Here is a 19,151-nt window from a genome sequence, read left to right as displayed (position 1 = left end):
TGGATTTAAACATTCTTTGAAACATTTGGGATAATGCAAGTACACAAGTCAGCAAAATATATAACACTGTTCTAGTGGTTTTCGGATATTTTAATAAAAAAAATCTTACATATTGTGCCTTTAACGCGGCTTAATGCATTAACACTGTGTTTTTAAAGGACCAGTAAACACATTATTAATAAAGCATATCATGTACAGACAAGCAGGTGAGTCCCGAATTAGAACGCAACATGTTTAATTACGCATTATTAAGCGTTTTCCTCCCAAGGTTTAATGCATTAACGTGACTTAATGCATTAAAACAGTTTTTAAATGACCAAACTCAATAAACATTATTAACATAGGCTAAAGCTTTATTCATAAACACCAGCCGCGAAAATCCGTCTACATATATCTCAGGGTAATGTTTGAACTGTAAAGGCTACATTTGAAAAACATTATACAGTAATTTGCTATGCTCCGCTATGCTCAGCTGCCACTTTCCACGGCCGCGGTTGTTATAAAAATAAAAAAAATTATAATTTCTTAAGTCACAGTTTAGTAAACTGAAAAAAGGAGAGAAATGGCAATTATTAATTTATGAAGTAACTGAAAAAAATGAAAAAATTAATGTTTGGTTTCATTTTTGCATTTGCACCATATGGTCTGAGAATTGAATTGTGAAGCATTACACGGACCCATAATCATAATAGTGGCTTATTTAGAATAAGGTATATAATTAGATTACTGATGTCCATGTAAACGTAGTCAGTGACAGTTTACCCACATGGCTTTGGCAGAACACAGAGTTGTGGTGTGAAGGTCTGTGTTGGAACAGCAGTTGCTTGGGTTGCGTTTCATGAGTCCAGTTATTTGTTGAGATTCCCCGTCCCTCCGTCCCCTTCCCATCATTGCCTGGAAGCTGGCTTGATGTCTTCCAGGAATTAAGCTATTTATGCCAGGCTGCAATCTAGGACTCAGCGTGTACATGTGTGCGTGTGTGTTTTATATCAGGGTCATGCAAGAGCAAACAAAGGACGAAATGCTAAAATAAGAATGATTTTTGGAAATATGCAGTGTTTTTTGTGTGGAAAAATTTATGTGTTGTGTATACATTGGCCCGGAGGGTACTAATATGTTTTTATTCTTCGTTTATTAAATGTCTGACAGTCAACATGAAGAGAAAGAGAAGGCACTAAAGAAACAGCTTTCTCACTTGGCCACCCTCTTGCCCACCCTTCAGGTACTTTAAAGAGATGGTTCATCCAAAAATATAAATTCTGTCATCATTTATTCACCTTAAAGGGTTCATATGATGCGATTTCAATTTTTCCTTTCTCTTTGGAGTGTTACAAGCTCTTGGTGCATAAAGAAGATCTGTAAAGTTGCAAAGACTAAAGTCTCAAATTCAAAGAGATATTCTTCATAAAAGTTAAGACTTATCCACGCCGTCCTAAAACGCCTCGTTTAAGCAAGCCCCCACATGTCTACGTCACGATGTGGGAAGATTTGCATAACGCCGCCCAAATGTTCACGCAAAGAATTTTTTAACCTTAAACCGCATAAACACATTTCATTACACCAAATACACAAAATAATGCTCTTTTTAGCAGCATCATTTGACCCTTTAATGTCGTTCCCAAACCATATGACTTTATATCTTATCTTTGTTCTCAGGTGCACCTGGTCAACTGCTCCGCTTTTCTCAGCTCAGCCAATAAATATGAGTTCTTAGATATGGGATATGTAAGTAGATCTATCTACTTAGGGATATGTAGATGTATTTATACTTTAATTGTTTTTTAAATACCCTACCAGTCAAAATTTGAAATAAAACTGTAATATTGTGAAATATTATTACAATTCAAAATAACTGTTTTGTATTTTAATATATTTTAAAAAGTATTCCTGTGATGGCCAAGCTGATTTTTCAGAAGCCATTACTCCAGTCTTTATTGTCACATGATCCTTCAGAAATCATTCTAATAGGCTGATTTAGTGCTCAAGAAACATTTCTTTATTGTTTAATAGGGCTGCAAAACGATTAATCGCAATTAATCGCATTCAAAATAAAAGTTTGTTTACATACTATATGTGTGTGTACTGTGTATATTTATTATGTATATATAAATACACACACATATATGCATATATTTTAAAAGATATTTGTATATATACTTATACTTGTATATAATTTATATGATATATAAATATAAATATTTTATATATAAATCATATTTTTCCTTAATATATTAATGTATGTGTGTATTTATATATACATAATAAATATACACAGTATGCACACATATAGTATGTAAATATAATACATACCATAATACAACCCTTAACAGCAGTTGATGGACAGACTGTGTAGCATTGTAAAGCTTCCTCACAAGCTTCGTCCTGTCCAGAGTAATAAGGTGAGTTCACAACCAAACATACTGACCATTGTGCAGATCTCTGACACTAAAGATGCATCGAACCTACAGATAAACACAGACTACCATGCTGAGTTTGCCCGCTGTCTGGAGCCTCTTCTGTTGTTGGGCCAGTGGAGGCCTGGCTCTGTAACTGCAGGAACTACCTTGAGTAACAGGTGAGCAGTTTATCTGTTACATCATTCATAGTATTATGCAAGAAATGTTATATGGCAGCACTGTTATTCTACCTCTGTTTGTTTGGCCTTGTACTGACTGTGTTCCTTACTTTGCTGAAATGCTTTTGAAAAATACATTTATGTATGATGGTGGTCTCATTTCAAATTTTGTGATATTTATAACTAGAAGAATTGTACTGTAAAAATCTAAACTGCACAACATTTTTGCAATCAATAAATTATAATTTGGATAACAATAAACAAACATTTTTTTTTGCTGGTAGGTTGAGTATTTTAATATAAAACAATATATTAATGTAAATATATAATAACTTACAGACTTTGATTCAAAAGTTTGGGGTCAATGCAATTTGTTTTTAAAGTAAAGACACAAACATATGAACTGATTTGAACATTGATAATAATAATAATAATAAATGTTTCTTGAGCATTAAATGAACAAATAATTTCTGAAAGATCATGTGACACTGAAGAAATATATATTAAAAAAGAAAGCAGTTATTTTAAATCACAATAATATTTCACAATATTACTGTTTTTACTAAGGGTGTAACGGTTCAAATTTCGTACGGTTCGGTACGTATTGCGGTTTTGGGGTCATATTTCGGTACGGTTCGGTATGGGGATAAGGGGAGTATTATTAGAAATTTCCACAAGAATACTCTACTGTCTGTTTGCTAAAAAAATAAAATAATAATAATAATAAATGTAAAAGTTTGCCTCAAGTAAAATTCATATTTCTATTAATATAATTGCAGTCCTTTCTAATGCACTCCATCATGCACGCACATCCTCAAGTCTTTCAAGTTTAACTCGACTGCTGATAAAACAAAAATTGTTTGTAAAATTGTTTGCAAAACAGAAACAAGCGCATTGATTTCAGTTCATTATATTTACATTGGAAATCAGTGTATTAGAGTGTGATTTGCCTAAAGCTTCCAATGACAGCAGTGAGGCTGATCACACAGGACGAAGTTCAAATCATAAATGAATCTAGAGATCCAAAAACTTAAAGGGGTCATGACATGGATTTTTTTTTTTTTTACTGTTTCTTGATGTTTACTTATAATGTTAATAAAGTTTTTTGCACAAAAAAAATAAAAAATAAAAATATGTAGAAAAATTATTCTTTTCAACCCTCATTCTGACATCTCTTTGAAACAACCAGTGTTTAAGGGGTGGGTCCTGTAAGGCTTGTCAGTAATTGGCTACTGTTATGATTGGCTAACGTCATTGCATAGGAAACAGTAACGCCCCTTCACTATTGCATGTAAGTGTTTTGACAACATAATCAAAATAAAACGGTCATTTCCAGACAAAGCAAATCATTTACTTACAGTTTGTGAGGCAGCTGCAGTCCGTTTCAACCGTTTCATCTTTCAACAAATGTTTCTTTGTGAACTCTCCATGTTAATGTGCCTCGTTTACAAAACAAAATGCTCTGAACGATCCTCTGACGTGATCTGGGGTGCCATTCAAAATAAACTATCCACTTGTCTCTTATGCTGGGAACCTTCTGATATCTGTACAAAGACGCGAACGAGCTTTTTAAACCAAATGCATCAAAGTGAATGTTCTTTCAGTCCATTTGTCCTATTGAAAGACCCAAGCGCATGGACTGTGTCAGAAAGTGAATACGTTTCTGTATACTGCATCCAGTGTAGACAAGATAGCGGCAGTGATTGTAATTTCTATTTGTTTGTGACGCGACACTCACATTCAGCATAATCAAGTGTCAGCCGTTAAAGTCCATGAAATAACAATTTACAATCTTTATTTTTTTAGCGCCCATTACTAGTCTTAAGATCAACAATTACCAATTAATTCGTGCACAAAAAATTGTTTGTCTTGGTAAATTTTAATCAAAATCTGATCATTTATTCCGCTCTGGAATGGAATGCCTTCTCTGATGACGTCAGTTTGACGGCTTGGGCCATGGCTTGGGCAGAATTTGCTTAACCACACCCCTCCAACCGTTTTCAGTTGAGACGCTGTGGTTGCTATGATACAGAATAGCTATGATACAGAATATCTACTGAAGTAATGGCAAACACATAGGGAATTAAATGTTTCTCCAAGCATTATTTTTTGTAACAATATATGGTAGTCCGGCAATTCAATCTGTTAAAGACATAAATACTCTGAGGCAAGCAATATTACCTTCATTGTTGTTCAGTCGTTGTACAAGCAGGGTGGTCGGTATTAGTCCCACCCCTTCTCCACTGTGATTGGTTAGCTGACTAGAAAGTGACAGCGATGAGCGCAGCGTTTTACCCAAAGTAGAACATTCTTGAACTCTCGGCGCTGAGAAAAAAACGCCCAAACGCTCAGCGCGAAAAAGATGCTCAGCGCTTGGCACGCTCCTGGCGTGTTAAAAAATGTGGCGCTCCCATTGAGAACAATTGAAAAAATACGCTAGCTGTGGGGAAAAGCGTTTTGGTGGACACACAGCCTTTAGTTTCCTGCAAGTGAGAGATGAGAAGAGGAGTGCAAAAATAAAACCCCACCCTCTACTCAATATTCCGTTTCAGTTGGAAATACGTCACCATACTGAAATAAAGTCGACAGTAACTTCCGGTTCACGCGGACTTTTAAGTGGCTGAACGCCAGTGGGCAGGGCCTATGTCGATGTGTTGCTCTGGAGGTGATGTTTATGCAAATGTTTGTGAATGTTTGCAAACGAGCTTAAAAAATACTTTGCTTATAATGAGAAGGACGTTTTTAGCTATGAAACTTGCTGGATGTTTTAATGGTACAAATACCTCTTATATGCCAAAAGATCAAGGCAAATTTGATTTCTCATGTCATGACCCCTTTAATAATATATTTGTTCATATAACAACACAGCAGCTACAATTAAGAGAGAATTCCACTAAATGCTTATAAATTTTAGTTTATTCATTTACACTGCTGCCATTTCATGGAGATAAACGTCTTCTTCTGCTGCACTTTGTTCCTGTAGCCACCCTTTAGTGGTTTGGCTGTGTGGTTGCAGAAAGACGCACAGACTTAGACACGAGAAAACGTGCTGTGCAATAAAGAAAGTTGTCACTCCAATGTGTATTTGAAGCCTTGTTTTTTCGCCAAAACATATCTTCCAAATCCTTTGTTAGAACTGAGATTAATCGCGGTACAAATGCGTACCAAACCGAGGGTGGCGAACTGTACAGTTCGGTGTTTTACAGAGAACCGTTGCACCTCTAGTTTTTACTGTTATTTTTGATCAAATAAATGCAGCCTTTATAAACTTAAAAGACTACTTTCAAAAACATTTTTGAAATATATATTTATATATATATTTATTATTTTTAATAAAGCATTGATGGGTCATCGATTTCCACGAAATCAGTGCCTTTTCCACTTGGAAAAATTTAAATATAAAATAAGTTTAATTAGCTTTTTTTTTTTTCAATATCCATGAAATGAAAACAGCTTAAAATGACAAGAAATTGTATCATTGAAATGGTATTATATACAAGAATATGTAATCTATTATTTTATGATTATTTTACTATTTTTCTGGTATTTTTGTCAACCCTGTTACAAACACAAGCATTACTACTATATTTTAATTAGAACTATGTGATAGTTCCCCTTCAGGAACTCGTGCATTCGCCAAAATAAAATATCGTTTGGCCAGCCTAGAAACAGGGGGCTCGTCCTAAAAATAATTAGACGAGCATTTTCTGAATCCAGACCACAGCCTTCATGACGGGGGCCTTCCGTTTTTCCCCGATCTAAGGGGAACGTCTCTAGGTTACGTATGTAACCATGGTTCCCCGAGGGAACGAGACGCTGCGTCTCTTTGCCATACTCCCTGCATCCCTCCAGGCGCTACTTCATCGAAGCTGGTTTGCGCTCTGCCGGATGCGCTTTTATACTTTCTGTTGCTTACGTCACCCCGCTCGTGACGTCTCGCTACTCCATTGGACTGATTTGACATGTGCTTCAGAACGCGGTCACGCAAGGGCGTTCCCAAAGCGACTTCGACGCAGCGTCTCGTTCCCTCAGGGAACCATGGTTACATACGTAACCTAGAGACGTTTTCACATATATGAGCAGCATTTCAGTCCCTCATTTAACTGGGATTGTTTCAAATTTGGGATTTTTAAAATTATTTTTATATTTGTCATTCAGCAGGAACATCCTAATTTTGGAGGGTAACTGCATGTCAATTTAGAAAAAATATATATTTTTACAAGAGAGATATTAAAAAAAGGGCTATGTCCAAAATAAAATATAATTCAAATTACGTTAAGTTAAAGTCAGTTCATTGTGCATTGTAATGTCCTAGAAGTGATGTCACTTGAATGTACATTGTTTTACAAGGTTTTTTTTATTAGGGTAACAGGGCTGATATGAAACAAGGGAACACCAATAAAATTATTTATAATTTATAGAAAAAATGTGTACTTATGCCAAAAACATTGCTTAGCAATGAGACTGTATTTAGAACAATATGCACATATGATTTTTATATAATTTTGACTTCATATTAAACGTCCTGCTGAAAAAGAAAAACCATAGTGAGGGACAGGCCAAAAACCTTACCCTAATCAGCATCAATGCTATTTACATTATTTATTTTTAATATTGAATTGACTTTTTTGATGTAATATTGATGAGAGAATACATAGTATTGTTTTATTTTTAAATCACAAATTTATTTGTTGTTATAATAATTATATGTTTGATTACTTCTTATGGACGCAAAAGACACTCATTTCGTGTACTCAGGTACTCAGTTACTGAATTCTGTCTAATGACTCAGAGCTGACAGCACACAACAGGAAGGAGACACTGGCATTACTCTGGTGCTTACTCAGCCGGTTATTAAGCTCCTAAACAGAGAAACATTTATGTAACTTTCCCTGACAAGCACCAGGTGGCAACTGTCCTGTTATAGCCAGAGTTAGTCCTGTGTCTGTGAGGTGCCAGGAGCTGAGGTGATAACATGAGGCACAGGGACACAGGAGCCAGACTTCCTGGAAAGCTCTCATTCCGGGAGAAGGGCTCAGAGAGTTATGCCACTGACTGGAGCACTTCAGAGCCTTATTCATAATATAGCTGCATATGAGTACTGTTTCCAGATCAGTTTGCAGTGAGAAAGATTAGTGCAGCAGAAGTGAACATGTGCAGTATCAGTGCAAATCTATACTAACAGAGCTTACGAAAGAAAGGGATGTCATCCTAAATTCCTATTCTCTGAATCCACCTCAGATCTAATTGAATTCCGGGTTGTGTCAAACTCCTGTTGCCATGGAGTGAACTATATGGAGTTTTTAGAAGCACTTTTCCAAGAAACCAGAGGAGAGGGATATCTGCTTAATGTCTGCATTGATTCCTGTCTATCTGCATAGTGTAGTAGCTATTTTCAGGGCTGGTGAATGTTAGCTGTGCAGTTCTAGCTTTTGAAACTAGTTCTGAGTTTGTTTGGCATGCCATAGTGCATACTGTTATACAACAGCCCCAAAAAGTATCTGGACATTAGTATTTGAGTTAGATAACAAAATATCAATCCATGATTAGCTTTTCTCGGGCCTAACTTGAATTAACTTGCCATTAAAACAATATTTTTTTTTACAGGAACTGTAGACATGTTCCATAAAGTTTGACACCAGAAAGAATCAAAAAGGAAATTGTATATATATTATCAAACAAAGGAACACAGGAACAACTGAATACAAACTAAACGTTCATGAAACTGAAACTAAGCATATCCGCAACAACACATATACAGCATATTAGTGCTGTCATTTAATGAAAAAAATTACAAATTAATTGCACAAAATAACTAATTATTCACACACTTTTCTGTAATTAATTGTGATTAATTGCATATTAATATACGTATATTTTTCATAATTTCACATCAAATCTCCAAAACAACATAAAGATGGTATATTTTAAATACGCGTTTAAACGTTTATTTCTTAGTCTATTATTAATGAAGGCCAGTATCACTGATACCAATTCTGCTACTGATGTCTCATTAATTGTAGCCATTCAACATTACAGTATAATTGAAAGCCATTGTTTTTAACAGTTAATAGGCTTTGAAAAATAGTGAACTTAATACAATATTCACATAAACTATAAATTGTAAACTATAAGCTGAATATAGAGTCTTTATTCAAGAAACAAAAGGTAATCATTGAAGAGCATCGAAGTTAATTCTCTTTTTCTTTTGTTCTGTGATTTACATCAATGACACAGACTGCAGCAGGTTTTCTCCCAACTCTTTACGGTTATTTAGGACTTTTTAACTAATTTAAAACCTTGTTTACGAGGTCACTCGCCAAAAATGCTGTCTGAAGCAGCTTTCTGTACATATGCACTTGTCGGATGCCTGCGTTCACAGAGAGCTGCTTTACAGACAGCACGCCAATACTGAATTAAATGGATAGGTAACCCAAAAATGAACATTTTGCAATTAATTATGTATTTTTTATATATATTTTTGATGAAATTCGAGAGCTTTCTTATCCTGCATAGACAACGCAACTGACATGTTTTATGGCCCAGAAAGGGCCTTGAAATTGTTGAATAAAGTCATTATTTTTGTTTTCTTTGCACACAAAAAGTATTCTCATTGCTTCATATTATTAAAGTTGAACCACTGATGTAAGAGACAATTTTAACGATGTCCTTACTAGCTTTCTGGGCCTTGAACGTATCAGTTGCGTTGCTGTCTATGCAGGGTCAGAAAGCTATCGGATTCCATCAAAAATAACTTTATTTGTGTTCCGAAGATGAACGAAGGTCTTACAGGTTTGAAACGTTATGAGGGTGAGTAATTACAGAATTTTCATTTTTGGGTGAACTACTGCTTTAAGTTCTCTTTTGCGTCTTATAGTGCTTGACAGCAGTCTGTACTGTACTGTTTACTGTAGCACTAGTCAAAGGATGCCAGGTAAAAAAAATGGGATGCTGTGTTAATTACGTTAAATATTTTTAATGAAATCAATTTAATGCATCCGTTTGATATTTTGTTATGTAATGCTATGTCATGCATTTTTAGGTCTGGCCTAAGCGTCTAAATATTTGTTGGAGCCATTGCAAAATATCAGTTCTAATCCTCTTAGTCCACTGTCATGATTAAAAGTTTCCATATTGAATTTTCATTGCCATGCCACACCATCTGCTGTTGCCACACGTTTACACAAAAGACTCAGCATTACAGCCTCGATGCATCTACACGGAATACCCAAGGTGATAAGAGATCAGAATGAATACAGCCATTCCGCCACAGCAGCCTCCATCTCTCCATAGAGAGTCCAATGACGCAAGTCCCTGTGACAACTTTCCACATCAATCATCCGTACCGTTCTCAGGTTTGTGAAGCCCTCCACCAAACAAACGTCCTCCCCCATCTGTCCCTGTGCCATCAGACATAGTACGGAGGTCAGGCTTCTTCCACTATTTTTAACAGAATTTCAAAGAAGTGTCTCGGATTCTGCTCGTAGCACAGAGCTCACACAACGGCGCTAGGCCATGGGAGCACTTTGTTCCTATGCTGCTGATGTCACGCCGGTGCCAGCATCTTAAATTGGTAAAAGTTCGGGGGTGGGACATTGTCACTTAGGCTCAGAGAACATACAGTGTCCAGACTCACTCGTAGGACCTCCGGTACGTGGAACTAGGAAAGAGAGATTAAACAAGCTTTGAAACTAAGGTAACTCTTTTTTTTCTCGATGTTTGCTTCGTTATGAGCTTTCAATAGGCTTTTCATTCTTAAGCTTTTAACTCCTGTTCCTGAACCTCAGGAATTTCTAACTAAGGTTTGTGAATGCAGAGGTGGGAATGCTGCATTTCTGTGCACCGTTAAATGTAGGTCAATGGTCATGAAGCTCTGAAAATGTGATAAGCAACAGAATCTCAGTTAAATTTTATTCAAAATAAGTCTGAATGTCAATGTTTTGATGGTTGTTTTTATATAATCTGTTATTGCTCTGCTTAAGATGTAGAACATTAAACTTTAGAAATCAGTGTTGGTATTGTTAACTAAATATATAAAAAAATGTTTATCTGAAATACAGCTGAAATAAAAGAAAATATATTAGGTTAAAAAAGCTAATCATGAATCTTAAACAAAGAGTAGAACTGTTGCCTTGGCTAACTGAAATAAATATGTTTAAGTAGAAGTCCTAAAATTACTAAAGCTTTAAAATTTAAATGTAATTTAATTAAAAATTATTTGATAATGTAAATAAAAATGAAAGCTAAGAAGAAAAATAAACTAATAAAATTAACATAATTGCTAAATTTAATATGCACTTCAAATAAAAACAAAACCCAAAATATTAATAAATAATAGAATATTAATAATAAATATATTTATAATATTCAATATTAATATTAAATAGTAATATTAAAACAACACTGCATTAGATGTTTATTTATTATAAATACAACCTCTTTATTAATCCTGTAAAATTTAGTTTTGGTTACATAAATAAATAATGAAGATAACAAATAGGTTTGTTTTGTTTGATGTGCGTTTAATTGTTTATTAACTGTTTATCAAAATTGTTACTAATTTAGTGTTGTTAAATGTACTGTTGTTTAAAAATCTTCATCTTCAAAAAATCTTCACGAGAGCATTGTTTAAACAAAAACCCAAAATAAGAATAAGAATGTTAACAGGATAGGTAAAATAATGTAATTTAATAAAGTGTTGTCATACTTGTCTCTCTCTCTTATCCTACCATAGGCTGTCCCCTCTGTCTATGTCGTGCCCGTCCCCTTCTCTCAGTGAAATGCCTTTTGGCCGCAGGCCCACCTTTCACCGAAACATTTGCACCAAAGTGCTGCTGGCTGAGGGCAGAGAGTCACCCTTCACTGAGCACTGCCGCAACTTTGAGAAGAGCTACAGGGTAAGAATTAGTCCTCATTCAGTAATAACTGCAGCCATATAGTCTTTTATAAAGATTTATGTTTTTTATTCTGTGTGTGTGTAAGGTCTGGATAAGTTAGTGTACTCCTAAACATTGACAAAGTTAAACAATTATTAGTCTTTTTAAAAACGAGTGTCAACTTTTTAATATGTTAGCCTCAAAATAATTGTTTAATGATTCATAATGATTTTAATGATTCTGTCATGCATACTATAAACATGATCTCCCTTACACTCTTTTATAAGTTTCTTTTATACCACATTAATTGTATTATTTCACAATTTTTGAATGCTGCTGCATTTCAGTTATTTGCAACCAAGAGAATAAAATGCTTTTTCATTCCATGCATGTATGCTCTAAACAATGTTTGTTTGTCTTTTTGGGGTCTCGTAAAATAACGGTTGTGTATATGTGTATTATTTTATTAATTCCATGCATTTTTAATGCGCCAGGTTCTTCAGACAGAGGTCCAGAGGCTGAAGGACGAGGTTCAGGAGATTCACAGAGACCTAACAAAACATCACTCTCTCATCAACACGGACACTATGGATGAGATCCTGGAAAGGTCTGTACTCATTGACGAACAGATCGTGTCTCAGTATTCTGCTGTGCAGACCCAGAGGGCCATATTTGAGGAGGTGAGGCTAAATTATAATTCCTGCAAAACCATTATTCTTTCAAAACACAGCAGCAGCTTAGCATATTCTGGATGTCTTTCTAGATATGGGATGTGACCTTTCAAAGAGTAACCAAAGAGCAAGAGATCTACGAAGGTGAGGAAAAACAAGAAGTTGTCTGTGCTGCCTCAGGGTTCATTTTACCATGCATGTTAAGCTGTTTCTTTCCACTAATTAGTCAACTAATTCATTTGGTAATTACAGCACAGCTCCATGACCTTCTGCAGCTGAAGCAAGAAAATTCCTACTTGACAACCATTGCACGACAAATTGGACCCTACATCTTATCCATAGCAAAAGTAAAAGAGCGTCTGGAACCCAGGTTGTTTTTTTGTTTTATTATTGAAATATTTATATATTATATTTGAATATTTTACTTCAGCATTCCATTTGCTTAAAGGAATAGTTCACCCAAAAATTAAAATTTGCTGGAAATGTACTCACCCTCAGGCTATCCAAGATGTAGATGAGTCTGTTTCCTCATCAGAACAGATTACATCACTTGCTCACCAATCAATCCTTTGCACCATTTACAAGCGATTTTGGAACAGTCCAAAACTGTTCCAAATAAATATTTTAGATGATTTTGATGTGAGAGGACACCAGGAGACTGAAGGAAGCATTTTTATAGATTATGGATTGCAAAAGCGACAGCTTAAAGTTAAAATACCGTAATGATGGATTTGTTTCTTACAAATACTCAGCTTTTCACTTCACAAGACATTAATTGATGGACTGGAGTCATGTGGATTACTTACTGTGACATTTTTACCTGTTTGGAGGGTGGGTACATTTTCAGCAAAATTTCATTTTGGGGTGAACTGTTCCTTTAATTTAGGTAGTTGAATATTTTAGTCATTAAATTGTATATTGTTGATGTATTACACAGGTTTCAAACGCCTGAGAATGACTGCGTGGACACTGTAGTGAAAATATGTGAGGACAGTGCAATGACTGCTGAACAAAACCGGTTTGCATTTGATGTTACTATAACACAGCTCAAAGTGCATATATTAAAACTTTATAAGACAGAATGACACATCATTTCTTCCTCCAGCTGCAATGAGAAGAGTCGCTCAGCAGGATATGATCGGGACCCTGGCACAGACAACTCTCTTATCCTGCCGCCTGGTGAAACGCTACTAAAGAGCAGTGACTTCTGCTGGCAGGGAAAGCAGATAAATATTTCAAAGGCCTCTTGCGGCAAAGAGCTGCCACTATAGAGCTGCATGTCAGATGATGGGGAACACTGACCACAAATGTGGCATGTACTTTCAAGCATGTGCTAGATGTCAACACATGAACATGGGGCTTTACAGTAACTGAAAAATAAGAAGGGCATGAATGGAATATTGATAACATGAGTGTGTCAAATCAAATGGACCTTAACTATAAACCGTTTGGATCGGATGGTCCATAAATGTTTCACAGACCAGTGGATTGTGATTTTTTTTGTTTTGTTTTGTTGCTGACTATAAAATGTAAACTTTAAAAAAAACAAACATGAAAATTCGAAATAAATAAGTTAAATAACTTATATAAGATAAAGTACTAAAACTGCTAAAGCTAAAACAAAAAAATAGATTAACACTAAATATAAATATTAAAAAAAAAGAAAATGACAAAAACGCGTAACAAAAATTTTAATTAAATTGTACAATTAAAGTATATTGAAAATATAAATAAATACTAAAGTATATAAAAAGAGTAAATAGGAAATATTTTAAACTAAAATTATGTCATGATTGTGTGAAGAATTCGTAAAAGCTATGTTTCATAAAATCCTAGCTATGTTTTTATGTGTGCTGTCAAATAAATACTGATTGTGAGTGCTGAACAGCCTTTTTGAGCAAAACTTTAATAAATAAAATATAAGAAATCATCTATTTAAAAAGTTCAAATATTTGCTTATCCCTCATATCAGCTGGATGTTCATTAAAATACATTTAGAGGAACACGGGAGACCATTTGTATACCAGTGTTAGAGAGTGGGGGTTTTCAGCGCACTACAGCCATTAAGTTTCTGTGAAATGTTGGGTCTGCTGATCATGGCTGTCATCACCTTCCCTGTGTGTAATAATGGAAAGAGAACTTAACATAGCATCTCATAAGATCAGATTACAGCACTTCAGACCAATGCCCCAGAGAATACTGTATAAACAGACATAAATTAACACAGATTGAAGGATAAACAGCTAGCCAAGTGTGGCAAGCAACCATTCGAAGAGATTTATGAAAAAAAGACAATGATCATGACATACATTTAAGAGATATTTGAAATGAGTAGCCAGGTTTGACATCAGTGTCAATGGTGATACATGAGAACCAACGGTATTTAACTTCAAACGTGTGACGCAACTACAGGGAGCATATTTGAATTTGCATACACTGTTAAAAACAGTTGTGCTGCTTAATATTTTTGTGTAAACAGTGATGCTATTTTTTTTTTTTAGGATTCTTTGATGAATGGAAAGTTCAAAAGAACAGCATATATTGGAAATACATTTTTAAAAAAGTATCAATGTAAAAGTGTCACTTTTGATCAATTTAACGTGTACTTGCTGAATAAAATTAATAAAGAGTTAGTTCACCCAAAAATGAAAAATCTGTCATTAATTACTCACCCTCATGTCGTTCCAAACTCAAAAGACCTTCGTTCAGCTTCGGAACACAAATGAAGATATTTTTGATGAAATCCGAGAGCTTTTTAACCCTGCATTGACTACAACACAACTACCACATTCAAGGACCAGAAAGGTAGTAAGGACATCGTTAAAATTGTCCATGTGACATCAGTGGTTCAACCGTAAAGTTATGAAGCTATACCCATCAGCCCACCATGACAAGCTCTCTTCTCTTCGATCTCACCTGCCCCTGGCTCAGCTATAACTGGCAGACAGTTGTCTTCAAAACAACCATTAGACATTTGTAGTGTCTGTTTTTTATTTTATATGAGAAGGAGGCAGAGCAACACTCTCTCTCTGTCATGTTGGATTTTTGTGTAATTATTTTTGTTTTATTTTATTGTACAAGGACCTTTCAATGCACCCTGATAGATTTCTTTCACACGTTTTTCTGTACTTTTATGCTCCAACAAGGTCAAACAATGACTAGAACAGCGCTGTCTAATACCAGACTAACCTTATGGCATGAATAAAGCTACAGAGCCACAACTCCATACATAAGGTGAATATGTGACACAGAATGCTTAGCTGCACAGTTACAGAGAAAGAAATGGGGTCAACGCGACCTTCAAGAACAGGCCGCCAAAGTTAGTCAGACTCATTAAAAATACATTTGGTGACAGCATATTGGAAAGCGCGATGAAAGAACAAGAGGACTCCTCGTCTCAACAGTCATATATCATCTCCTCCCTCCCGCCCTACAAGGTCTTCATAAATACACACAGAGGCCTTATTCTTCCTCATGATATTAGCTTTTTTTCTAAGGTTGAAGAGGTGAAAGATGCTTACCTGGTTCAGCTTATTTCTGGCGGTTTGATCCATATGAACATCCACAATTCTCTAATGATTTAACTTAATAAATGACTTAATAACTTTCTCAAAGTGGACACTGCAGGTCCTGCTTAAATTACTGTACTGTGATAATTCACTCCAGAAAATGTATTTGAATATTTTTGACAACTGTTTCAACGTCAAAGCAGGATGAACCGTTAAAGCGCAGTAGCTACTGTCTATTCGCTCCTATGAATGAATCAGTGTTTTTGAAAGAATCAGTTGAGTGAATTCAATGACTCACACATAGAGGCATTTCCTTGTTTCCTGTCTGAGTGAATTTGAATAAGTTAAATGAATGACTCAGTGATATAGGCTATTCACTTTTTTCTGAACGAATCGTTTGAATAAATGGTTATGACTAAACTCATTAAGACAGTAACTTGTCGCCACCTACTGGGGTATCGACGAAACATGCAGTGGTTTGGTAAACTACGTTGAAGTAGAACAATGTCACAATCAATTATTTCCTAATTAATATTTTTATTTTCATATCTGTTTTGTATTTGTGCTTAGGTCTGTCATCACTTTGACATGTTTTTGAAATCGTACTGTTACTGTAATGCAAAAAATGCATAGGCTACCTGTCAATCATGTTGTGGGAAATGTGAAGGAGTGAAACTGTTTCATTATGTCATTGCATAACAAAAATGTACAATACTTTCTAATATTCAAATATAGTTTACATTTTATAATAACTTTCATTAACAATACCAACCAAAATTATTACAAATTAAAATTATTATAAAATGCAAAACAGGTGATTAGTTTATTTGTATTCAAATATATGTCATGAAATGTTGAGATATATTATTATTTTTATTATTATTGTTAAATGTAATATATTATTTAAATCAAATATAATTACATTTCAATGAATATATTCAATGCAATACATATAAATGAATGCTTGTTAATGATTTCTTAATGAAAGTTATTACAAAGTGTCACAGAGAATCAAATAACATTCATCAGAAGGCTGCACGACATCACAGGAAAGCAAGTAAACAAAAATAATGCACAATCAGAACAAAGTTATAAAGCTCTTTCCCCAAATGGAAAAAACATTGTCATCAACTTTGGATTCAGCGATGAGTTCAACTCAGAAGGCAAAAAGAGAGCTCTTATATATCGTACAAAAATAGCATGTGTAAAAAGGAATCAGTCATTTTCAAAATCTGTCCATTCACTGCTGACTGCCACTCTTTCCAAGTTTGATCATTCTGTCCGGGCATTTGCATTAGAGTTTATTTTCCATAAAACATCTCCAGAAGAAGTTCCTCCATGTTGACAGCGCCAATGACCGGTTTGAAGAAGAGACCGGCCACCACGTTGGCGTTGATGGATCTCAGCATGGAGAGGGCAAGGAAGAGTTTGGCGAATCTTGCACTGTCCCCGCGGTGAATCATTTTGACATATTCATTAAGTGCCTGGTTCGCCTCGCTCTGCAGGGCCTGGATGTAATGTTGACACTGCAGCCCTGCAATATCTAGGAACAAGAGATGGAAAGAGACTTGTTATATCCTGTACCAGAAATAACTTGATGATGTGAAATAGATACCTTTTGATTGCCTGTACACTTGACTGTAATTCTCAAAATTATACATTTTTGAAAACAATTCATGATAAACAAAGAAACATATAAACTTTGATTCATATATTGTCATATATTCATATTTGAATTACTGATCTGTTACATACCCCAACATTATTATTATTATTATTAGCATATTATAGTAATTACAATATTTATTAGTAGAAGTATATTATTATTATTATTTATGAATTATATATACTATATAATTCATATTACAATATGATTAGATAATAATTCAATGTGACTTATATTAAAAGCAGCTTAAGCAAAACAAAGCACTATTTTTAAATACTGATATTTCTCTAGCTGTGTGTATTATCATCATTATTTTTATTACACAGTTAATGCTTATAAATATTATTAATTGCAATTTGATCTAAATTTAAGTCAAAGTTAAAAGCAACTATGAACTGTAATTTAGGTATGTATGTATGCATGTTTGCATGTATGTATGCATTATGATTATTATTATTATGATTAATATTAATTATTACAATGTGATTTAAATTTAAAGCAGTTAAAAGGAAATATGAACTGTTCTAATTTGAGTATTAATATTACTAATTATTAGGCTACAATGTGATTTAAATGTAAAGCAGTAAAAAGCAACTATGAACTGTCTTAATTCGGGTTTTATAATTATTATTGTTGTTGTTGTTGTTGTGAATGTTAATAAATTAATTTCAAAGTGAGTCATAGTAAAACCGGTTATTCCTAACGGCAGCTAGGAAGTGTCCAAATTCAGGTGTGACAGTGTAGCGAGTGTGTCTCACCTGGATTGAAGAGAATCGCCCCTTTTAAGTATGCGTACTCCTTAGTGCTTATGTCCAGTCCCCAGCATTTCCGCAGAAACATTTTAATACCCTGAACGTCGGTCAACGCCACTCCGCCGTTATTACTCTGGCTGTCCTGCTTGTCCTGTCCGCTCGTTAATATCCGCTGCAGCATGCTGGGCTCTTGTGTCTCCGAAGTCTCGAAGTCGATCCTGTCCTGCGCCATCCCGAGCACCAGCAGCGGCGCCCAGCTGCTCTGCACCAGCTTGTGCTGGTCATCCACCGGCAGCTCCCGGAAACACGGCACGTTCTTCACAAACTTCAGGGTCTTGACCAGGACCGCGGAGGCAGCTTTGCATGTGGTCTGAGGGTAGCGGAGAGACACCTTCCTCTTGGAGCCGCACGCACACGCGCGCATGGACAAGGCGAGCCTCGGGGTCCTCGGCTGGTTCCCAAGTTGCGCAGACTGACTGTCGTTCTTTAAAATGCTGTACAAAATGCTGTTCTGTCGCCTTTCGCTGCTGCAGTGGCAGCTGCTGTCAAAGTACGCCATCCTCCTGGTGCTGCGGGGACTGTTAAATTTCGTTGCTGAAACCGTTATGAGCTTTACGCTTGGAGATGTCCATGCACGGCTGAGGTCTGTGTGTTACCATCCACCCAAATGCCAAATAGTTTAGAGTTTTTAAAGAGCGCTGGACGCCTCCCACTGTCTCTCTCTGATGCACACATAGGGGGCGCTATAGTCCCCGTAGTGATGTGTGGTTTTGCCACATCAGGTTTTGCCTATACTGTACATGATTGGGCATCCAGTGTCCCCACAAAAACCGCAAAAGCTAAAATCACCAACATTGAGAGGACCAGCCAAATCGTAAACGCAAGTACAATTGCCTAATCCTATAAAGCACTCTATCATATTGGCCTCTAAATTATCAACATAATCGAAACATTGCTTTAAAACCTGTTGTACACAATCTACTACATGCCTTGTGTCGTCTTACTGCTAGTTTATACTTTTTTAGAAGGTAAACATGATAATAAATATTTTTTTTAGAAAAAATCATGTTGAAATGTGAGTATAAAATATGACACATCAGGC

General features: G+C 35.4%; 2 protein-coding genes across 3 annotated transcripts; one reads left to right on the top strand and one right to left on the bottom strand.

The window, feature by feature from the left end:
- The first annotated feature begins 2,516 nt into the window (after window positions 1-2,516).
- rnf207a (ring finger protein 207a) lies at window positions 2,517-13,597 on the top strand. 2 transcript variants are annotated; one of them, XM_016489857.1, is made up of 7 exons: window positions 2,517-2,575; window positions 11,310-11,472; window positions 11,946-12,131; window positions 12,215-12,266; window positions 12,375-12,492; window positions 13,060-13,140; window positions 13,228-13,597. In XM_016489857.1, the coding sequence occupies exons 2-7, from the start codon at window positions 11,326-11,328 to the stop codon at window positions 13,391-13,393; spliced, it is 750 nt and encodes a 249-aa protein (XP_016345343.1). In that variant the 5' UTR covers window positions 2,517-2,575; window positions 11,310-11,325; the 3' UTR covers window positions 13,394-13,597. The 2 variants fall into 2 exon arrangements, with proteins under 2 accessions (XP_016345343.1, XP_016345342.1); XM_016489856.1 differs by lacking the exon at window positions 2,517-2,575 and adding an exon at window positions 10,224-10,271.
- A 2,990-nt stretch (window positions 13,598-16,587) lies between these two features.
- nr0b1 (nuclear receptor subfamily 0, group B, member 1) lies at window positions 16,588-18,706 on the bottom strand. The gene is made up of 2 exons (XM_016489853.1): window positions 18,056-18,706; window positions 16,588-17,174 (listed from the first exon to the last, which is right to left on the bottom strand). The coding sequence occupies exons 1-2, from the start codon at window positions 18,606-18,608 to the stop codon at window positions 16,933-16,935; spliced, it is 795 nt and encodes a 264-aa protein (XP_016345339.1). The 5' UTR covers window positions 18,609-18,706; the 3' UTR covers window positions 16,588-16,932.
- Between the last annotated feature and the right edge of the window lie 445 nt (window positions 18,707-19,151).

This window comes from Sinocyclocheilus anshuiensis, unplaced genomic scaffold, assembly GCF_001515605.1.
Source record: "Sinocyclocheilus anshuiensis isolate Anshui unplaced genomic scaffold, SAMN03320099.WGS_v1.1 scaffold1154, whole genome shotgun sequence".
Classification (NCBI taxonomy): Eukaryota; Metazoa; Chordata; class Actinopteri; order Cypriniformes; family Cyprinidae; genus Sinocyclocheilus; species Sinocyclocheilus anshuiensis.
Note: the sequence above shows the minus strand (reverse complement) of the source record. Positions and strands in the feature narration are given on the sequence as shown.

Excerpts from the sequence above, each read along its gene's own strand:
- nr0b1 (XM_016489853.1), bottom strand. The coding sequence starts at position 18,608 with ATGGCGTACTTTGACAGCAGCTGCCACTGCAGCAGCGAAAGGCGACAG. Across the intron at positions 17,175-18,055 it reads GGCGATTCTCTTCAATCCAG|ATATTGCAGGGCTGCAGTGT; the intron begins GTGAGACACACT and ends TCTTGTTCCTAG.
- rnf207a (XM_016489857.1), top strand. The coding sequence starts at position 11,326 with ATGTCGTGCCCGTCCCCTTCTCTCAGTGAAATGCCTTTTGGCCGCAGG. Across the intron at positions 12,132-12,214 it reads AGAGGGCCATATTTGAGGAG|ATATGGGATGTGACCTTTCA; the intron begins GTGAGGCTAAAT and ends ATGTCTTTCTAG. Across the intron at positions 12,493-13,059 it reads AAAGAGCGTCTGGAACCCAG|GTTTCAAACGCCTGAGAATG; the intron begins GTTGTTTTTTTG and ends TGTATTACACAG.